The sequence below is a fragment of the Hydra viridissima genome, unplaced genomic scaffold (assembly GCF_058129835.1).
Source record: "Hydra viridissima isolate aposymbiotic clone 2 unplaced genomic scaffold, HvirCarnegie_v1 scaffold_8, whole genome shotgun sequence".
NCBI classification, from domain to species: domain Eukaryota; kingdom Metazoa; phylum Cnidaria; class Hydrozoa; order Anthoathecata; family Hydridae; genus Hydra; species Hydra viridissima.
In genome coordinates this window covers 14,448,379-14,472,326 of record NW_028324307.1, presented here as the reverse complement: position 1 = coordinate 14,472,326, position 23,948 = coordinate 14,448,379, and the positions used below count along the sequence as shown (strand labels likewise).

At 28.5% G+C, this 23,948-nt stretch overlaps 1 protein-coding gene across 1 annotated transcript; it reads right to left on the bottom strand.

The window, feature by feature from the left end:
• Window positions 1-1,729: 1,729 nt before the first annotated feature.
• LOC145195349 (uncharacterized) lies at window positions 1,730-19,734 on the bottom strand. Its single transcript, XM_090094756.1, has 13 exons — window positions 19,481-19,734; window positions 16,109-16,210; window positions 15,714-15,776; window positions 15,440-15,548; window positions 8,390-8,489; window positions 4,499-4,554; window positions 4,105-4,160; window positions 3,216-3,341; window positions 3,030-3,124; window positions 2,820-2,916; window positions 2,455-2,674; window positions 2,251-2,341; window positions 1,730-2,176 (listed from the first exon to the last, which is right to left on the bottom strand). The coding sequence occupies exons 1-13, from the start codon at window positions 19,614-19,616 to the stop codon at window positions 2,015-2,017; spliced, it is 1,413 nt and encodes a 470-aa protein (XP_089950882.1). The 5' UTR covers window positions 19,617-19,734; the 3' UTR covers window positions 1,730-2,014.
• Between the last annotated feature and the right edge of the window lie 4,214 nt (window positions 19,735-23,948).

The following is a 23,948-nucleotide window of genomic DNA, read 5'->3' as shown; positions in this document are numbered from 1 at the left end:
AAAACTTAAACCATTATGATAATTGCAAAAATTTATTTGCTGCAAAAAATACGCAAAAATTTCCTATCAAAACATACTATTTTTATTTTATTTTAAAAGTGAAACTTAAGAACTCGCAGCATTTTAAAAAGTTTTTAGCACCAGAAAATTTTCTTTTTTTTTCCGGTCGCGTAGCAACACTTGTTAAACGTAAAAAAAAAAAGTTAGAGGTTTGTTTTCAAAAAAATGTAATAATCTTTAACATCGATTATTCGGTACTTAAAAAATCATGCAGGCAAAAATAAAGAACTATTGAAATGTCCGAACGCATAGAGGTGAAATTGCCCTATTAGTTTTTAACTAATATCTTGATAGTGAGATCAGTTGTTTTCATTTTGTAGCCCCTGTTCGCAAGACCAATCGTCGCGTTGGTTTGACAAGGTTCTAACTGATCCGCGAGTAGTTTTGAGTTAATCAATGTTAAAAATTGTTATGTTCATACCATCAAAAATTATTAAAATCCATCAAAAGCTGAGTTGGTGTACGTTTTGGTGCACTGTGAGGTGTACGTTTGCCTTTCATGATTTTACCTTGTAGATTTTGTGCAGGAGTATTTGTTTTGACATATTTGACGTTGTGAGCTGTGTAAACTAGCTATAGTGAAATTGACTGTCTAGTTAGATAAAATATTTTTCAAACACTGACTTTTTCTTCTTTTACATGAAAAAAATATCTATTGGTGTAATTCCTTTTTGAAAAATTTGTTTTTCAGCGTGTCATCAGTTTTTATTTGCATTTTTATTACAATTGTTTTCCTCATGGTTTCTCTTTTAACTATGCAGCCTGGTTTTTATTACTGCTACAAAAACGTTTTATTTTAAGTTTAAATTTTAATATTATTGATATTTTTGATTTAACAAGTTAAAATAAGCTGCTTTGTAAGATCAACGTTCCAAAGTGCACATATATCGACTAACTGTTGTAGATAAGAAAAATGAAGAAGTATTGGCTTACTTTTTGGGGTATGCACTGGAAAATATAGTTAGATCGACTTACCGTAAGGGAAATGACGCGGCAAATTGTACTTAAATTGACTGAGGTAAGTTTTTGAATTTCTTAATGCAAAAACATCATTACTTTAAAATAAAAAGATAATTTTTAGCTCATAAATCCCCTTTTATTTTGAATTATAATCGAAAGCAGTATTTTGTTTCGCAATGTGACAGGTATCAATTTGAGTAACGTTATAAAAAAGATTTTTTTTAATTTTCAAATAATTGCTTTAATGGTATTTTATTCTACATCGGTGTCAAATTAGAACACTTTTTGTTGATTTTCAGACCTATTTGTTATATGATTTTTGTTGGGTATAAAATTCACTATCATAATAGTTATTTAATAAAAACCAGCAAAAGATTATGAAGTTATTGTTAGTTAGAACCTTGTCAAACTAAATATTAGTTAAATAAAGTTGCAGATAGAACATTGGCACTTTAGCAGTTAGCTTGTTTTGCGCTATATCGTTGTAAATTTCAGTTTATTATGTTCATGATGATTTAAATAGTCCAATAAAACGATTAAGTCAATTTTGGCAAAAATGTCAGTTAGAACCTTGTCAAACCAACGCGACGCAATGGTTTTTTTCCACCCGAAAAAATCTTTTATTTTAGCGTATCAAGGATTTTTTAAGCAACATGTTAAAAGTTCAAAAGATAGTACTTGTAAATCTGAATAAAACATGGAAAACAAGTTTGTAGTTTTTTAAAGAACTTTCAAATAAAAGTTTCATAAAAGAACAAATTGAATTTAACTACCAATTACATTTTTATTAGTATACAATTTATTCTTCATTTATGTTAGCTTGTTAATATTACTAGTAAGTATATTATAGTAAGTATGGCCAGTCAAGAACTTACTGTTTTTTTATTTATTGATGAACGAATATAAACACGTCTTTATGGAATAAGATTCTGAAGTGAAAATCTGTCGGCTTAAAAGTTGAATATTAAGATATGATTAAACCTGCATAACACCTTTAAAAGTCATCGCCTCTACTAAGGACTTCTTTACACGTTGGTCTTAGTAGAATTGTATGCTCGTATTGTGCAGTGTAGCAACCTTTCACGTCGCATAATGGAGGATAACTGTCAATAATGCCAGCATCTTGAAGATTTCGTAAAGCCATCAAATATTTTGTCTAGAAAAAAATGTCAAAATATTGATAACTTCCAGCCTCAAACGCACAAAAATTAAAGTTAAAAAAAAAAAAACCTGTCCAAGTCTGTCCAACCATCTTCTACAAAAAGCAAGTGTACCAAAATTTTCATTGATCACATTTAAAAGTTGCTTCGCTCGTGCCAAACTAACAAAAGAGAATTAAAAAGCCTCTTTATCGTAACTAAACTTGATTACCAATTTTAGAACACAGTGATCACCATTTCAAATATTAATATAACAACGTTCGACTTCACCTACCGCAATGGTATATGCCCCACTTCAAAATTTTTCATGTAATGGGAACACTCCAAGTCATCATGAACAACACCTTTTCCTGTACTTCCAAACGTTTCAATCGCGTAAAACTCATCTTCCTCCATAACTGTAGCTTCACCTCCCTTAACGATAGGGACCGTTTTACCAGCATGTATTCGATATGGGGCCACGGAATGCCCATTTAAGTTGCGTATTGCTTTTACTAATGATAAGAAAGATAAAAGAAACTTTAAAAAATGAATTTTAACCTAAGTAATAAACATAATACAAAATACACACACACACGCGCGCGCGCGCGCACACACATATAAACAAATTCGTTAAGTAGAAAAGTAAATTAAAAGCACCTTGATATGTTTTCCCATCAAGCTCAACTTCATAAGACTCCATTACTTCTTGAATAGCTTCTCCAATATCACATAACCTTACATCAATCCCTGATTCCTAAAAACAATAACCTTACATCAATCCCTGATTCCTAAACACAACAAACTTAATGCATTCTGCCATGAACATACTTTCATAACTAGTTTAGAAAATCACCACAAATCAGATACCTTGATCCCAGTGTTTGTAGCCTCTTTAACTGCTTTTAGTAAGTTATCATACCTCGGGTTAAATGCTACTGTAAATGCGCAATCAATAATTCGACCTAAAATTTTAATTATCATTGTATAATGCAACAAAAATTTATGAATCAACTTTATGAAAATATCAGCTCAAACAAAATAATCTCTTTGTACCATTAATATGGGTCCCAAAATCTATTTTGCATACATCATCATATTGAAGAACTGTTTCATCTCCGCTATTTGGTGTGTAATGTGCAGCACAATAATTAAGTGAACAACCAGTTGGGAAGGCAAGACCTAAAAAAAATTTAAACAAAAACAAACATAAAAAGTAGCAGGATTATCATAATAAATCCTTCATGTGACTTAACCTTTGCAAGTGTACCCAAAGTGTGAACAATTAGCAGTGTTGAATTGTACCAAGCCACTGAAAAAGTGTTTTTGTAACTTGTAACTTTAGTAACACAATTTTATTTACCAAACACAACTACTATGCTGAAAATAGAACACCCCCCTCTCTCTCTCCAGTATCTTTAGTTTTCTCTTTTCAGCATAGTAGTTGTTGAGAAATAAAAAAAGCTTTATAGTCTAACACCAAAAAGATCTTTTTTTGACTTTGATACTCACGCAGTTGAAGAAAGCATCTACTCTACTCTGGATACTCATTTAAATAATTCAGACTGTTTTTCTATGAACTTTATAATGACAAATATTTGAAAAGGCTGTTCATGCAATAAATCACTATACTACCCAGTAGTGCTTGTACTGAGAAATAATTTTCTATTCTAGGTCTAATTCTTACTAGTAAAAATTTTGAGAATTAGCTGTTGCTAAAATGTGCATAAAATTTTAAACAACTTCTGCGGTTGCTGATTTATTTTTATAAATTTAGCAAGTTGCTCTTAGAAAATAAATAAAACTGTAACTAGTTACTATTTGAGTTACTTGCTACTACAACACTTACAAAAGGTTTAGGAAACATTTTCAAAAAAACCAACTGCTAAAACATATTTGTGATCTATTCAAAATTTAGGACTAAATTACAATCAATAACAAATACCTGCTTCAAGTCCTTTTTCATTAATCAATTTGCGGCTTGCAGATTCCAGTTTCTCGCTAAATATATTACATGAAGAAAGAATTATTTCCACATTAATGCAGCAAAGTTGTTAAGTATAAACTTTAAACAGCCTTCATTTGAGTATTTGACTTTAAACATTAAATTTTAAGTGACAGACTATGAAAAAAATAGAATGAACTTAAAACTATTATGCAAGGTGATCTCAAGATGGCAAGTATGCAAAAGCAGCACATAGCTCAAACTACCAACTGTACCCTTATGTCAAGTACTTCTTGAAAATTGTAAAATAAGAAAACGAAAAATAATTTTCAGGTATTATACAGCTTTTTGAATAGGCAAAAGCATTTTCAGAGCTATCTAACAGAATACTCACCAAATATCAATCATTTTCATTCCAGGCTTGATGAAACCTTGCACATATTTTCTTACCTAGAAATACATAATTTATATTAATTTACTTAGTAGCTACTCCCTATAAAATCATCATTTTTACAAAAAAAAAAACAACTATAAAAAATTGATTTATTCATTTTTTTAGTAGAATCTAATAAAAAACTGAGAACCCTTAAGTTAAAAAATCATAAAAACAAGCAAGTGATATCCATCCAATGTTTGACCTTATTTAGCTAACAGCTTTTAAAAACCACCATCTTTAATGTGCTAATTTGCTAAATATTGAGGCTTGGGTATTTTCATTTAGAAGGAATCCAAAAGGCCATACTTGAACTTTCTATAAGATGAGGAAAGTACTTAAAAACTGAAAACAAAATATTAAATGTATTTGACAAACCAAACCCTTTTCAGCAAAATTAAAAAAAAAAAAGATGTGAATAAATTTTGAGAACTTTTAACTTGTTTTTGCTTGTAACATTTTTTACTTACTTTAGTTTACCTTTATTTTATTTAATAAATTCCAAAATCCATATAATGAGGATTGTTAAAGCAGGCATCAAACACATTTGGTAACATTCTGTTAAATATTCATCAAAATAAAATTACATGCATTAAAAGGTTTTTCATAGAAACACGTTATTACTTATAATGCATCAAAATAGCAAAATTTTTTTGGAAATAAATTTTTATAAAGCAATATTATCATGCCTAAAAAAAAATTGTATTTAGAACCTAATTAACAAAATTTACATCAAGTAGTTATATAGTTAACAAAAAGGGACAAAAGTAAAAAAGCTATATTATTCCATTTGGACTGAAAAATTACTAAACAGAAATTAAACATGAACCAAAGAAATAAAAATTTTTAGAGAAGCTATCTTCATCGGAATAGTATTTGAGCAAAAACACTGTGTGATGTGATGTTTTTGACACAAAAAATTAGTTTACAATCATAATAAACTAACTTTTTTGGGTTTAATGATAATTAATTCAGTCTTTTAATTGTATTTAATTGTAACAACTTATCAAAACCTGCACAAAAAGTAAATAAGCTAAAATTGCAAACTACTAACTGCAAATTTTACACTAAAAAACATAAGTTTTGCAATTTAACAATATCGATATTAAATCTAAAATTAATGCTAACAAGTCATAAAAACAAAGCTTGAAAAGAATTAGTAATTAATTTAGGTTTGTAAAAATGAACTTTACAAGTAGGGGAGGATGTTGTAGGGACAATAGTAGTTAAGAAATTATACTAGTCTTTTTTAATTTTCTTAAAGTTTTTAATGAAAAGTAATGTTAATAAGTTTATATATATATTTATATACTTGCAATTGAATCACAATTTCAATAACTGATGCCTTGATCAACAACTCTCCAAAGACACTGTCTTAATTAACTAGTACATGGTATCTCTTCAAAATCAATCCAAAAAAGTATTAAAATTATTATTTTCATAAAACTTTAATGACCAAGTTCAATATACTAAAAAATTTATGAAATCGACTAAATCAGAAACGAGTATGAAAATCTTGTCGCAGCCTATAAAGAGGATATCAATATTTAATATTAAAGAGGATTTTTTTTAGGAAACCACACATTTGAAATTGACTTGTTAATTCTTACTGTTGAGTCTTATTTCTGAATGACATTTAACAATTAAGAATTGAAAGTCTATTTCCAAATATGGTAGTCATCCTGATTATTTTCAGTTACAAGCTCAATTTTTAAAAAATCATTCAAGATTTTGCAAATAAAAAAGTCAGAAATGTGTTTTTGAAAATAAAATTTTGTAATTAGTAAAAGATGTAAAGATTGCTAAATATTAATTTTTTTTAAAAAAACTAGGGTCCTGGTAGCTAAATCTTCCTAGGGGCCTGCCAAGACTCTCTGTAGATCTGTTTAAGTGATTTCAGTGGAGTTTTATAATTTATATTGATTTCCAATTCATCAGAAGTTTTCTAACAACAGTTTTCTAATGTTATTTCAAATGGATTACATATATCAAGCAACAAAAAAATCTCTTCTTCTTCTGATGGGATTTGACTATAACTTACTGTTAACATCTGCTGTTTAACTTTGCGTTTTAGAATATTTACATTTTACCATATTTCACCTTCTCCATAGAAGGTGAAATATGAGAAATCAGAATAATCATCAGAAAAGTTCTGTCAAGGATTAAAATATTATTAGCCAAAATTAAAAGAATGAATTAGATCCAAAAAAATTGATAAATAGTTTGCCATAACACTGAAAGACTCATAGATTCAAAATTTACACTTTGGAGTTTGTTTCAGTTGTTATTTTGGATCAAAGCAAGTATCTTATACTATTCAGAAAAGCTCCAAGTCTTAGAAAGCATATTGCTTTTATTTCAACCTGTCTTTATGGCACCAAGGTAAGTTTTAGGCACCTCACATTTATATGGAAGCTGTCAAATCACTCTTGAAAACTGATTAAAGTGTAGTTACTACAGATGAAATGCTTTTTGCAATCCCTAGAAAAACCACCATAGTTTTGCATAGAAAAGTGAAAAAAGAAGAATACAATCTGTTGAGCAGCCAAAAATCTTCATAAATAAAACCTGTTCTACATATTCCCTTACTCACACTGAAAATGTGTTGAAATATAAAAAAGTTGAATGTAATATTATCATTACTATTATTTGAATCTTTCAACCATTTTTGTTTTATACAAACATCTTTCATGTGGCTTAACTTGATGCCATTTAATTAAAATTTTGAAAGCATACTTCTTGCTATGAAATCCTTTACCTTAAATATAATTTGTGTTGTATAAATATTATTAATTTCATTTGTGTTTTGTCATTTAACTTTGAACTTTTCATATATTGAAATGAGATTTGCATATGGTTAAATTCAAATTATGCTGTGATGTAATATATCTATTGTGAGTTTAGTGTGTATAACTTTTTTTGCATATCAGTAACTATTGTAATCATTCTTAATTATATCAGTAATAATCAATAAAATTAATTATTGTTAATATTTATTAATATAAATAATTATGAAAATAATTATTAAGAATAAGAATGCTTCTCTTAAGCTATGCTAAACATAAGCTCTACTGACTTTACATAATAGTAATAGTAATTAAAGATAAATGATTCCTGTATATTTCTATTCACTGATTCTAAAAATGACATTTGCTTTTTGCATAAATTAAATGCTTTTAACTTAAATGCATTTTTATAAGGTTACTGATATGCAAAAAAAGTTATATAATACATATACTAAATCAGATATTAACAGATATTAACAGTCATTTTTAATTATTGTTACAAATACAATTACTAGCACAGCTAAGTATAGGAATAATAATTAAGTTGATTATATTAATTATAGTTAAGTTAGCTATATTAATGATATTTTTGAAGTTAATTACTTGATACAATTAACTGTAATTAAGCTAATTGTATTATGATTAATTATATCAATTGTAATTAAAAAAGTTAATTGTATAAGTTAATTACACGGGTTTGCAAATTTTAAGTAATGTTGCCCCCTTTCTCTACCTTAATTCTTTTTCTTAATTAATCTTTTTTTTTTTTTTTCTGAATTATTCTCTATATTATTAAATAATTCTTTTTCTTAATAAACTAAAATAATTATCTTAAATATTCTTAAATTAACATTAGGAAAGGTTAACTATCTATGGAAATTTCTAAAATCATTTTAGATTTGTTAAGTTAAATGACATCAAAAGTTTAGTAATAATCATAATTATTGCTTTTATCAAAAAATTTTCAAGTTGAATACAATTGTTAATAAAACTTTTAATATAAACAACTTTATCTTTCTGTTATTCCTCTATAAAAATTGTAAAGAGATTTATTCCTAAAACTTACCTGCCGATGAGCTTCAGCTGCTAAACGAGCTTCTTTGTAAGTATTTTCATTCAATCTATCAATGGCTCTCTTCTCTTCACTAGTCACTCGCCAAAGATTACTATAATGTAAAATATCCAAGTTAAATTAACCTTTTTAATAAAATCGAATAAACTTCCTAATTCTTTATTAAGTTAATTATTAAAAAAGAGTTTAATAAGAACATAGGAAATTAAGTCTATTATACCTAAGTTTAGGTGTAATAAAAATTATAACTATAATTATTATATCTTAACTTACTTAAACTTATCTACATTATACCTAAAGTTTAGATTTTAGTTAGAAAAAAAAAGTTTAGTTAGAAGGTTTTAATTGTTTTAATAATGCAACTAAAGTTAGTTCAGAGAAAAGTATATTTATCACAACTGATACAAACCATGATAAAGCACACTTTTCTTTATAAACAGCAGCAGCCAATTATTTTTATTAGAATTTGATGAAACATCCAGAGGATATTACAGGTACCAAAAGACATTTTATATTTGTAAACAGAGTTGTTACGGCATAATATGTCTGGCAGATCTGTCGACATATTTTTAGACATATTTTACATAGACATAAAATATGTCAGAATTATTTTTCTGTCCTCTTACTTTGACATAACTTTATGTCTGAAACATTTTCTGCCGACATAAAATATGTCCGAAATATTTTTCTGTCCACTTACTTTGACATAACTTTATGTCTGAAACATTTTCTGCCGACATAAAATATGTCAGAATTATTTTTCTGTCCTCTTACTTTGACATAACTTTATGTCTGAAACATTTTCTGCCGACATAAAATATGTCCGAAATATTTTTCTGCCTACCAACTATGACATAATTTTATGTCTAAAACATTTTCTGCCGACATAAAATATGTCAGAGACATTTTTCTGTCCACTTACTTTGACATAACTTTATGTCTGAAACATTTTCTGCCGACATAAAATATGTCCGAAATATTTTTCTGCCTACCAACTATGACATAATTTTATGTCTAAAACATTTTCTGCCGACATAAAATATGTCAGAGACATTTTTCTGTCCACTTACTTTGACATAATTTTATGTCAGAGACATTTTCTGCCGACATAAAATATGTCAGAAACATTTTTCTGTCCACTTATTTTGACATAATTTTATGTCTAAAACATTTTCTGCCGACATAAAATATGTCCAAAATATTTTTCTGCCTACCAACTATGACATAATTTTATGTCTAAAACATTTTCTGCCGACATAAAATATGTCAGAGACATTTTTCTGTCCACTTACTTTGACATAATTTTATGTCAGAGACATTTTCTGCCGACATAAATTATGTCAGAAACATTTTTCTGTCCACTTACTTTGACATAATTTTAGGCCTGAGACCTTTTCCGCCCGACAAATTATGTCAGAAATATTTTCTATCCACATATTTTAACATAATTTTACGTCTGAGACATTTGCTGTTTCTTATTTTAGAAGAAAAAATCGTACAACTTTATTGCTCATTTTAGATTAATTTGACGAGTAAAACAAAAGTTTCGATTTCCCCTTGTTAGAATGTAAAAACTTAGTCTCAAACTTAATTTTTATTATTGAATGTGGTTTTTATTATATGGCGTCCTATGCCGCACTAGAAATTATGTTAAGTAGAAAGGAAAGTAGAACTTTTAAAGGGTCGAACCATTTACAGCATAAATTCTACGATCTAATCGTCTGCAACATAATAAAAATAGAAAATAATTCTTTTTCAGAATATTTATATCCGTTCCATGATAGGTCGAATAATTTATGGTCGAAGCAAACCTTATTAAAAATATAGTTTTTCACCAGCGCGGCGTTTCAGGTTAAAATAGATTAACCACAGGACGAACGACAATTTAAAGCAGCGGTTAGAATACAATTTTAGCCGTAAGAAAATATCTGGCCAACGTTTATCTTTTAATTTAATCGAACCGTCAGAATCGTTTTTTGAAGAGTAGTGATCTTAACCGAAAATTTACTTCAAATAAAACAAATATCAATGATAATGTTTGGTTGTTAAAATTTTTTTTTTTCTCTTACACTTTTTTTAAAGAGAAAACATCCCTTTTCAGATTGTAAATGATACAACGCAAGCCATTAAAATGGCAATTAAATGCCTTAGAATCAAATATTTGTCTGCTCTCCTCAACAATCCACATGGCATTACAGGTTGCTAATATTTGGAAAATTGGCTTTTTTTTTTATCCAGTTGTATTTTGTGGCCTTTTACCTTTATTTTGGCATTTTGACACAGAAAAATTTAAGTTCTTGAAAAAGTATTTGTTTTGGAAAAAAAGATGAAATCAATTTTTGCTCCTCAAGAATTTTTAAGGATAATAAAAAACAACTTTTGACTTCCGATCCGAAGATTACTAGTTGATTTCATTGATGAAATTTGTTCAAAATAAAGTGACAGAATCGTTTTGAAACAGCCGCGATATGAAAAAGGGCATTATTATGGCATTTTACATTCACGATTTTGGAATTTCACATGTAAAAAATGTTGGCAACACTGAATTTAATTGTCAATTAAAACGACTAAAATATGACGACTTGGAATGCTCGCTTCCACGTTTGAGACATTAAAACGAATTTCCTAGCCGCATTAAAAAAACTCTTGATGCTGGAGTCTTTTGACCCAAATGCAATTCAGTTGTAGATTTTTATATCACGGCCGTTTAATCTATTCTCAAAATTAACTTTGACTTTTTGTGCTAGAATTTTGTCAAGTACTTTGCTAACACAAAATCTAAAAGAACTTTATTACGTTATAAAAAAATTTTTTTTTTGTTTCGACTCTAAAAAGGTTTTCAGAACTCGATTCTTGCACTGGGGGGCCATAAAAAATTGACTAATAGAAAATGTGAAACGTTTAGTTTTTTAAACAAATTTTATTTTATCAATCAAATCTAGATTATTTTTTACCTCCATGATGGAGTCTAAGAAATCATTTGAAATGCGAGTACGTAGATGGCTATAAACCAAAGCGAATCCAGAGAAATCACGTTCAACTTTTACGCTGGAGAACGCTGCACCGTAAACTACTTGCGAGATTTCATGAAGCCGATTCCATTTTGTTTTCTGGTTTTTCTTCCAGTACGCAAGAATGTTGAATTCAACGTCTAATGACACTCGCGGTTCATTAAGAGTCCATTTTAAAATTAATTGACGAATATCTTGATCTGACTCTAAAGCTGCATTAGCAACATCTTGTCTGGTTCCTCCTCCAGTATATTCAATGAAACGGCGTACTTTTTCAGCATAAATTTCTTCTGATTTCATAGGAATCATCTCTTCAGAAGTATTTGAGGAATATGACGCATTTAATTGTATGGATTCTTCTGTTGATGAAAAACTTGATTGTTCTCGTTGAGTACAAAGTTTTTGATGAATTTTGATTAGCTGTATAATTCCTCTATTCAACATTTCTGTATTAAACAGTTGATGACCTGATGTAAAGCAAAATCTAGGATCCATAACTAAAGCAGCAATAAATGCTTCACATTTAAAAAAAACTTGTTCTCGTGTATTGATTGCGTTGGTCAGTAGCATTTTTAATCCCAAATCACCTGCTGGAACGTCTTCAATTCCTATTTTCATTTGAATCCATCGAACGTAGAACTCACTAATTGATAATTTTGCGGATTGAAAATCCATCATAGCCGAATGTATTGGTAAAAATGCATCGAAATATTCATCTATTAAACTCCATGAAGCATCATTTAATTTTAATTGGTCGTGTCTTAGCCTTTGATATGCTTCTGCGTTGGTATGGAAATCTTCTATCATCAAAAACGTGGAATCCCAGCGTGGTTCAATGTCTACACGAGGTTTTTTTAGATTTTTAAATGTTTGAATATATGCTACTTTCTTGGATTCGATAGCAACTTTTCTGATGTTATTTAATGCATCTTCAAACATTGATGTTACGTCCTTAGCAGCTAGCTGACACACATGTGCGCCACAAAACATGGCTGAACAGAACGATCCAACTGATTTTTCAACACAAACAGTTTGGGCTTCACTATAATTCCCTTCTTCATTCTCTAAAGCGCCAATATCAATTTCCTCGTCTTCGAAATCTATAAATTCGTCACCATAAATTTCAAGGATCACTTTCATTTGAACTTGTGCATTTTGAAGAATTTTTGAAGCCTTCGTCATGTTTTTTCCTTGATCTGTGCAAGTTGCGTAGATATCATTAGCACATTTTCCAATTTTTCCAATTACATTTTCTAACTGAGCAGCTAAAATTTTGCCAAACTGTCGACTTTCTTGAGTAAGTATGCCTAAGGTTCTGTCAGCTATTTGCCCGTCCTTCACATATCTACAGCTAACTCCAAACACGTTTCTTCCATATCGCGACGCACTATCAAACATCAACGAGACAAGAACATTTTCAGTTTCTTCTCTTATGAGCGAAAAAATATTTTCACACGCAAGTTGAATGTAGCGTTTCATGCTGTGACGGTTTATAACAATTTTGAATTCTTTGAGTGCATTTTTCACTAAAGACAATTGTCCGATTTCATCAGCTGACGCGAAAGACAAGTTACGGTTCATCATTAACTTAATCATTTCTCTAATTAATTGATTTACATCGACATCCAGCTTGATTCGTTTAATTAATTGAATCTCATCGTTATTTCGATTCCTTGTAGCCGAAGTAGTTTCAACTAAGTCAATTTCGCCAGCTTTTTCTTTGTGTTTTCGAAGAAGGTGATCTTTGAGGTTACTGAACTTGCCTTTGTAAAATTTTTTGCACATTTTACACTTTCCTCCTTCTTTACTAATTTCAAATTGACTTTTCACTTGTTTGTGCAATAAATTATTCTCCGTATTTGTCTTTAAATCTTAAGGAAAACAAAAACAGTGACAAGAAAATAGTTATTCCAAGATCTATTTATACCACAGGACAATCGTTTAAACCGCGAAAAATGAATAATTAGATTAATAATCGTTTTTTAATGCGGCTAGGAAAATCGTTTTAATGTCTCAAACGTAGAAGCGAGCATTCCAAGTCGTCATATTTTAGTCGTTTTAATTGACAATTAAATTCAGTGTTGCCAACATTTTTTACATGTGAAATGCCAGAAGCGTGAATGTAAAATGCCATAATAATGCCCTTTTTCATATCGCGGCTGTTTCAAAATGATTCCGTCACTTTATTTTGAACAAATTTCATCAATGAAATCAACTAGTTAATCTTCGGATCGGAAGTCAAAAGTTGTTTTTAATTATCCTTAAAAATTCTTGAGGGGCAAAAATTAATTTCAACTTTTTTTCCAAAATAAATACTTTTTCGAGAACTTAAATTTTTCTGTGTCAAAATGCCAAAATAAAGGTAAATGGCCCTAAAGTACCATTGGATAAAAAAAAAAAGCCAATTTTCCAAATATTAGCAACCTATAATGCCATGTGGTTTGATTGAGGAGAGCAGACACATAAATATTTGATTCTAAGGCATTTAATTGCCATTTAATTTGTTTGAGTTGTATCATTTACAATCTGAAAAGGGATATTTTCTCTTTAAAAAACGTGTAAGAGAAAAAAAAATTTTAACAACCAAACATTATCATTGATATTTGTTTTATTTGGAATAAATTTTCGGTTAAGATCACTACTCTTCAAAAAACGATTCTGACGGTTCGGTTAAATTAAAAGATAAATTTGGCCAGAATTTATGCTGTAAATGGTTCGATCCTTTACAAGTTCTACTTTTCTTTCTACTTAACATAATTTCTAATGTGGCACAGGACGCCATATAATAAAAACCACATTCAGTAATAAAAACTAAGTTTGAGACTAAGTTTTTACATTCTAATAAGGGGAAATCGAGACTTTTGTTTTACTCGTTAAATTAATCTGAAATGAGCAATAAAGTTGTACGATTTTTTCTTCTAAAATAAGAAACAGCAAATGTCTCAGACATGAAATTATGTCAAAATATGTGGATAGAAAATATTTCTGACATAATTTATGTTGGCAGAAAATGTCTCAGATATAAAGTTATGTCAAAATATGTGGACAGAAAAATGTTTCTGACATAATTTATGTCGGCAGAAAATGTCTCAGATATAAAGTTATGTCAAAATATGTGGACAGAAAAATGTTTCTGACATAATTTATGTCGACAGAAAATGTCTCAGACATAAAATTATGTCAAAATATGTGGACAGAATAATGTTTCTGACATAATTTATGTCGACAGAAAATGTCTCAGACATAAAATTATGTCAAAGTAAGTTCGCAGAAAAATATTTCGGAAATATTTTATGTCGGCAGAAAATGTTTTAGACATAAAATTATGTCAAAGTAAGTGGACAGAAAAATGTTTCTGACATATTTTATGTCGGCAGAAAATGTTTTAGACATAATATTATGTCATAGTTGGTAGGCAGAAAAATATTTCGGACATATTTTATGTCGGCAGAAAATGTTTTAGACATAAAATTATGTCAAAGTTGGTAGGCAGAAAAATATTTCGGATATATTTTATGTCGGCAGAAAATGTTTTAGACATAAAATTATGTCAAAGTTGGTAGGCAGAAAAATATTTCGGATATATTTTATGTCGGTAGAAAATGTTTTAGACATAAAATTATGTCAAAGTTGGTAGGCAGAAAAATATTTCGGACATATTTTATGTCGGCAGAAAATTTGTCTTGAACATATTGGACAGATAACAACTCTGTTTGTAAAGAAACTTTTTTTTACTTATCTTATTTATAATGGAGTTAAAATAAAAAAAAAGGTTAAAAGCAGCCTTTTGCTAATTAATTAACTCTGTTGCTTGCAATTTAGTCAATCAATAAAACAAAAGCTGCTTGCAGTTAAAAAGTTAAATATTTGTTTTTTAGAATAATTTATCTACTTTTAAAAAATTAAAAAAAAAAAAAATTAACTCTACACTGAAAACATTTATGTTATTACTTTACTATTTATAAGCCAAGTTGGCCACCAACAACTTATAATTAAATAGGTTCACCATTCAAAATACGTTTGAGAAACTTACTCATCTTTATAATTTTGTATTTCACCAATTGGGTAATCTTCACACGGAAATAACTGTGTGATTGGTATGGTTGGTGGATTAGTTTGTGTAATTTTTTTTTCAGATGTTGCTGTAAAATTGTAAAAGTAAAAATCAAACAATTAAAAAAATTTTTTTGAGAAAAAAATAATGAAAAGCTGTTGCATTGATTTCAAAAGTCAGCAGAAAACCAACTTTAACAAAACACATCAACAATTTAAAAAAAAAAAAAAAAAAAAAGGAGAGATGAACTCACCTTTAGTTGGAGTTTTCTTTTTCTTTTTCTTTTTATTCTTTTTATTTGCTTCTTCATTGTCTTCTAGAAATTAAAATTTTACATTCTTCTTTAAAAGCACGATCTTAGATTTTTGTGTAAAATGTTTAGATTTATTTTTACAAAAAAGTCCCATCTTGAATTTCAATGTTAAAGGCTCTGACAATCACTTTCAACTCATCAATTTTAGACAACTTTTAATTCATTACAGTTACCGAGGAAAAATTTACCCTGTTGAGTCCATTTTTGTTCTAATAAACAATAATAAAATTGCAACCACTTAATAAATGACGATGACAATAACAATAATGATGATGAGAAATGTGATAATAATAGAAAATTTTCAAAGTTTAACCTTAAAATTATAAAATTTTTACCTGGATCCTCTTCAACGATTTCCTCACAATCTTCAATTTTTGGATTGCAATTTTGATTTTCCTTTAGATCATCACTTTCAATAACAACATCACCAGCTGTAACTAAATTAAAGAAAAATAAAACTAAAAATAAGGTCAATTATTGATAATTTACTAAAAATGCAATTAAAAAACAATTAAAATACAATTAAACATGTTCATTTTATTGAAAAATCTTTTGTATGCAATAAATATGTTTAATTGCATTCAAATTTTTTTAGAAAAGTAGAAATTTTTAAATAACTACTATTTCCCAATTTCAATTGAAATTTAATTGACTCAGATGACTTTTTTTTTTTAATTTTCATGTTAAGTTTTAAAATAAAAAAGATAGCAACATGCAATTTAAGCTAGAATATTAACAAAAAAGTAAGTAGTTTACAAATAAAAAAAACACAATCACTCCAAAAAACCACAACAATTATATAATCATACAAAATCCTACAAAAACATTAAACAGCTTAATTTTTTTGCATCCATCTGTAAAAAGTATTCATTTTTATTATTCATAAGTTTTAAAACATTATTGTAATTAACTATACAATAACTACCTTAATTATGCATGTTTCTATATTGATACAACTAAGAATATTCTAAAACTGTTTATAGATAGGTTAATATCATTTTCAAAATTTATATCAAAAAATTATGGCTATGGGGATTTTGCCCTCATACCAGGGAAAACCAAATTGAGTGATGAAAAAATATTTTAGAGCTTTTTTTTTTAAAACAAGATTTTTATTGATTGCTATGTATTTTTTTTGTAAATGGATAAATTTGTAGAACTTTTTTAATTATGAAAAATTTTATAAATTATTTCTTAACCCTATTTAAAAAACCAAAATAATAACAGCAACAACAACAACAACAACAACAATAATAATAGTAATAATAATAATAATAATAATAATAATAATAATAATAATAATAATAATAATAATAATAATAATAATAACAATAATAATAATAATAATAATAATAATAATAATAATAATAATAATAATAATAATAATAATAATAATGATAATAATAATAATAATAATAATAATAATAATAATAATAATAATAATAATAATAATAATAATAATAATAATAATAATAATAATAATAATAATAATAATAATAGTAATAGTAATAGTAATAATAGTAATAATAATAACAAAGACTAATTTACACCCCCTTCCTTTGCAGCAGTCCATGAGCTACAGAGACCTACTAGAGAAAGCTGACCTGGGCTTCACTTATCCTCTTAACATGCCTGTCTGCAACTAATACATTTTGAAATCTTTATTTAGAGTTGACTATTTAAGTTAATGCTATCAACAACTAATTTAAATCACATTTACAGAAACCAATAAGAATGCTAATAATGCTCAAATGTTTTTTATAAATAACAATATTTACCATGTTATACAGTAGACTTAAAAGAAAATAATTTTCAATCCTCTTCTTAATAAGAGATCACTTAACATGAATGTAAAAAAGCTTGGTAAACCCAAGTATCAAATTGAATACATACAGCGGAGAAAATAGAATTAGCCTCACCATGTACTGATACAATATTTTGTAAATCTGTAAACAAGTTTGTGTGGTACATCTTTTGTATCCACACACATATAATTATTGTTACAAACAACAACTTTTTAGATTATAATATAGCAAAATTAAATTGCGGTACATTTGATAAAACCATAAAATTTATAATACTTGATATTTGCGGTAACAAATAGAATTAGCCTCATTAATAATTATTTTCAGTTTACTTGTATATTTTGATCTGGTGATACGCATTTGTGAGTTAGTTTTTTATTATTATTTGTAAGTTAAACAAAGACTGTGAAATCATTGCTCATAAAGTTTTTAACATTTGGTTTTTGATACCTTAATTTGAAATGGGATGTGGTAAGAGTTTAACGAATGAAGAATTAGCAGTAATCAAAGCATACAAAGATACAGGCTTATCTAATCGGGAAATTGCAAAGAAAATTAAAAGATCTTCAAAAGTGGTTAACAATTACTTCGAGATTGGCGTTAATTATGGAGCTTATAAGAAAAGTGGTGGCAAATGTAAAATTGATAATTGTACTAAACGAGTTATTGTACGTGGTGCTGCTGCTCAGCACATGATTGCATCTCAAATTCGTGCTGATTTACAATTACCTGTATCTATTCAACGTGTGAGACAAATCTTACATGAAGATCCAAACACAGTTTGGAAAAAGCATAAACCAAAACTTACTGCTCGTCAGAAAAAAGTTAGATTACAATTTGCGAAAGAACACATGTCTTGGCAAGAAGAGTGGCATCAAGTTCTCTTTAGTGATGAAAAAAAGTTCAATCTAGATGGTCCTGATGGCTATCAATATTACTGGCACGATCTTTGAAAAGAGAAAGAAACTCGGATGAGTTGTAACTTTGGGGGTGGAAATGTTATGGTTTGGGGGGCTTTTTCCTTTGCTGGAAAACTTCCATTGGCATGGATTTCAACAAAAATGAATTCACAGGACTACATTGACTTATTAGAAATAAGTTTACTTAAACATGGTGAGGAATTGATGGTTGAAAATTTCACTTTCCAACAAGATAATGCTACTATCCATAATTCAAAGGTTATAAAAGCTTGGTTTAGAGAAAAAAATATTCACCTAATGGAATGGCCCGCACGTAGTCCAGATCTTTACCCAATTGAAAATCTATGGGGAATACTTTCTAGAAAGGTTTATGAAAATGGTAAGCAATTTGAATGCACCTTGGAGCTGAAAACTCATATCAGAGAAGCTTGGAATGAAATATCTATAGAAACTATCCAAAATCTTGTGACTAGTATGTCAAACCGCATATTTAAAGTCATTAAAAATTCTAAGAAGCAATACTAAAATACTAAATGAGCGTAAAAACAAAATATTTTAATACTATCACAATACTATTCTAGGAAGCAATACTAAATACTAAATGAGCGTAAAAACAAAATATTTTCTTTATTTTTTGTATATAACGTTAATGAGGCTAATTCAATTTTCTCCACAAATTGAATACTTTTAATTTTTTTTCCATTTGTAATTAATTAAACATACCAATTTATAAACTTTTTAGTTGTAGAAGAAGTGATAAGAAATAAAGTAGATTTCATAATTATTTCACTGCGATTTTTGTTAAATTAGAACAAAAAATAAAGGTGAGGCTAATTCTATTTTCTCCGCTGTATAAATACCCATTTTATGACTTATTACAATCTTCTACATGCATAAGTCATTTCAATTAGAGTTTTGTTCAGTAGCATTGGCTAAAACAGATATAATTCAAATGAAACTTGTGAAATGAAGAACAACAAACCTTTCTTCTTCTTCTTCTTTTTCTTCTTCTTAGTAAGCTGGTCTGCAACTGGACTTTTTTCAAAACTTTGGATGTTTATCTGATTTTCTCTAAAAGATTCACCCTCAGAACTTCCAATAAGATCGTCGATCGCCATGTTTACCTTAAATATTCAACCTTCTTCACCTTCAAACTCTCCTTCTGAATAATTTGTTTTTAAGCTGGAATTAAAAAAGAAACACTGCGAAGGCGCATAAACTAACATTCTAACTAGCGACCCACTTTACGTCATTACTGAATTTATTATAATTTGTTGAAAAAGGCATAAGGTAAGTATGGGTATTAAGGCCCACCTTTGTCGAATGCGCGGTAAAGAAATGCTGATTTTTTTTTGCTGCCAGTGATAAAACCAGATAACTCTAATATTTTAATGTCGAAAAAAAGTTTCACAATTTATTTTTTCCCTAACTTTGGATTAGTGGGCCTTATTTTCGCCGGGCTTTAATACCCATACTAACCTTATAAGGAAAGTTGCACTTATTTAATTGCTTTTAGTGCAAAAATTGTTTATTTTTTCTGAAGCTATATGACCAGCAGATGAGAATTTTCTTTCACTTTTATCTGAAAAAAAAAACAAAACAGGAATAAAATTCCCAGACATTTGTTATACCATTATTGTAGGATACTTTTTTGTTTCTTTTCATATCCATCATTCACATCAGGCGCGTAGCTACCGTAGGCACAGCCTAAGGGCCCGTCGAAAAAGGGCCCAAATGTCGAAATTACTCAAAATTCATAAATCGAAATTGAGATGTTGAAATTTGCAATAGAGCTGGCAAGTCTTTTTTTAAAATTTGAATTTTTGTTATCTAAAGTAACGTTTGTAATATTTTACGCTAAAAATTTACAAACTTTTGTAGTTCAATGAGAATCTTTAAAGAGTATAGATTTGTGTTTAATTAAGTCATCGTTTTTTATATTTGTGAACTTCAACGTTGTTTATTTAGTCATATGTATATTAATATACATATATATTTTTTTCTTATCACTGAAGGTAAGCAAGCACTATTGCTGTTCTTTAAGCAGAAAAGGTTTTTTATAGCAACCATCCTTAACTTCGTAGCTAAAAAAAAAATTTTTTTTCATAGCAACCATCCTTGTAACTTCTTCCTCTGATTATGGTAGTGGATCCACTTAAAGTGAGAAAATTGAGGACTTACTACTACGCTCCGCAGTTGAAGTATAGTTTGCATTGTCTCATCTTTTACTTTCTCACAAATGCCGAAAGGTTACATTCCTCAAATCTTTTATCCAGGAAATAACCCATAACATACTCTATAACACGTACTCCACAATCTAGAAGCATACCCTTAAACCTGTTAAGTAATTGATCTACCACAACCACCAGTGGAATTTCAGAAAAGGTGATGTTTTTTTACAAAGGTGTTAAAAATAATTATGTTGCATAAACTAAAAGCTAGCTAATTATCAAAATATATTTCTCTGACTAATTAGCCTTTAATCTAAAACAAGAATCTTTTGTAAAATTTTAATGGATTTTTTGAAAATTTTTAGGAAAAATGTTTGAGGTGATCAAAATATTTTATCTATTTAGTGCTGACACCTCGTATGAGCTCTTGGACACCAGTTTTCGTAAAACGTCGTGATACTACACTCCAAAATCGGTGATATTGATTGATGTTGCCACAATTTCTCCCTTCTTACCCAGATCACATTTTATGTTTACCTAAAATTTTTTTAATTTGAAAAAGATGTAACTCATTTGCTGGATTCATGTTTTTTTGCCAAAATTGACGCCATTTTGTTGATAACATTCGATTACACATCTTGAGTAATAACAGGATGAAAAGTCAGGCCAGAAGACGGATGGATTATCATGTTTTTGGACCATCGGTATAAGTCGCTTTTTTAAACATTCTTTCACATAAAATTCAGAGTTCGTGCTTCGTGAAAAATCACTGAGTTTTGACTTCGTCATTTTTCACCAAAAAATGACTGACTAAACTATTGGACAAAAGGTTTAGTTAGGAACAATTGCAATTCGGAGTGCAGCTAAAAGATCGAAATCCAATCAGTTAAATCAACATCATTCAGTTTTGTGAATTTCAAAAAGACAACGTTTAGTCGTAAGAATTGGAATATTAACTGATGGAATCAAGTTCCAAAGACACTTCGTCAGGTTAGAATTATTGTATTCTATCTCCCATTTTAAACGTTGAAATAAAGCTTTTGAATTTTTCTATAAGTAAAAATTAGTTAAAATTTTATTATTACTTTTTTAAGAAGTAATAACTTATTCTTCAAATAATTTATATCTAAAGAAACTATTTAGAAAAAAAATTTTAAAAATAAAATGTATTTTAAAAGTAATCATTACTTAGTAAAATCAACAATTCATTTTCTCCCAACGTTTAAAATTGGAGATAGAACAAAATAATTCTAACCTGACGACTTGAACTTTGATTACAGTAATGAAATCAGCTTTTAATTTTTTCTGGAAGTAGAATTTTTTATATATATTAACATATATTAACATATTAGGCGTACACATCAAAACTTTGTGATTATCAACATCTTCACTTTAGTTCTCTGGTTCTTTAAACTCCAAATCTATTTTATCATCAAAAATGTCACAGCCATAGACATTATTGAAATCATTTTTTTGTTTCGTTATCAGATTTAAGTTTTCTTATAAGAAAATAGCGCCGCACATAACGTATAAAGCGTCACAAACATCCAAATGTAAACCATCAAAATGTAAACCGTGACTTAGACAAACATCCAAATGTAAACCGTGATTTAGAAAAAAGTGAGCAATAGAAGGAACTAAACGCATAAATGTTTTATTTACTACTGCTCCATTTTGACACCATTCAACTTTATTCTTTTTTTCGACAATTCCAAAGGAATTTAAATGCTAGCCACTATTTCAAAGTTTCAAAGACCAACAAATAAAGGCCACGGACTATGAATCAACAAAGCCGATGAGCCTTATAAATATTTCTGACCCAAACCCTCTGTTTCACTAACTTCATAACCACTTTTTACGCAACGAGAAACTAACAATTGAGAAGGATTTCAAAAACTCTTGTAAATGCAGCGGAAGGTTATATTAATGAGGTTGATGTAAATTATTATGAAAATATACAGTCCTAATGACTATTTACTAAGCAATCGCATATAAACCTTAATCCAATGTTTCAAGCAGTGGCGACAAAGTTTATCAAAAAGAGATTTTAAATGGCGAAAAATTCGAAAGTTTAAATCTCTTTTTGATAAACGTTGAAGGCTTCTTGGAAAGCAAATTTATCAACGGATTGAAATCTCGATTGTTCCATCAATCTTAAGTAAAACCATCGAGTAATTAAAATTCAAAGAAATGCAAATGTTTACTTTTAAAACTATCTGATGATGAGATGCTTGTTGCATTTCGAGGTAGACATCCCTTTAGACAACATAGACCTAACAAATCACCAAACTATATTCTAAAAACTTAGACAATTGGTGATGCTAAAATATACTATGCTTCTAAGAAAGATATGCCATAAAATTGCCTAAAGGTCCATTCAAGATATTTAATTACCTCATGGTAGTTCTGCGATTGCTGTGCTCCTAAGATTTATTTCAAAGATCCAAAAGTAAACTCATTGAGTAGTTTGAGGTTGCTCTGCTTTTGAGTAATAAACTTTTTTTTTAAGTAGTTGAGCGAAAGTGAAGCAAGTACTATGATTACAGCAGCAGTAAGCAAGGCAACCGAGAATAAACACTGACGAATAGTATACTTCCTACCCACTACTCACAAATCTGCTTACTGATCATAAATTAAATACGTGCGAAGAGCTCATAAAAGCAAATGTGATTTTAGTTGTTTTTATGTTGAAATAAATGTTAAATATTGCATTAGATATTGAATAAATTTGTTTCTTCTGTCAAACTATTTAAAGAGATAGTATTGAATTAGTAAAACTAGTTTTTAAAACAAACTAAGATGTTTTATTGAATTTTATAAATTCTTAAAAAAATTGATTTAAATTGTTTAGAAATGAAATAAAACATAAAAATTTTATATATATATATATATATATATATATATATATATATATATATATATATATATATATATATAATTTTGATCCAGTATAATAGAAGTTTAGTTCTTTTTAAATTTCTTTAAGTGCAGAATGTTCAACACACCCCAAGGTTCTAATGGTATAAAATAATTCTAGAGTAAAACAAAATCAAAAATCTTCAAGATCTTTAAGTTTAGACTTAGTGATAATTACTAAAATTATAGCGAATGTTTGCTCGTTAAAAAAAACTCGAATTTTTGTAGTTAATTTTTATGGTCAAAATAATTTTCCAGCCAAATCTATTTGTTTGGGCGACCTTCATATTACAAAGAAATCATCATTGAAAAAAATGGTCTGTTTAGAACTGACGTAATATGCCCCTTTACTAACAAGAAATA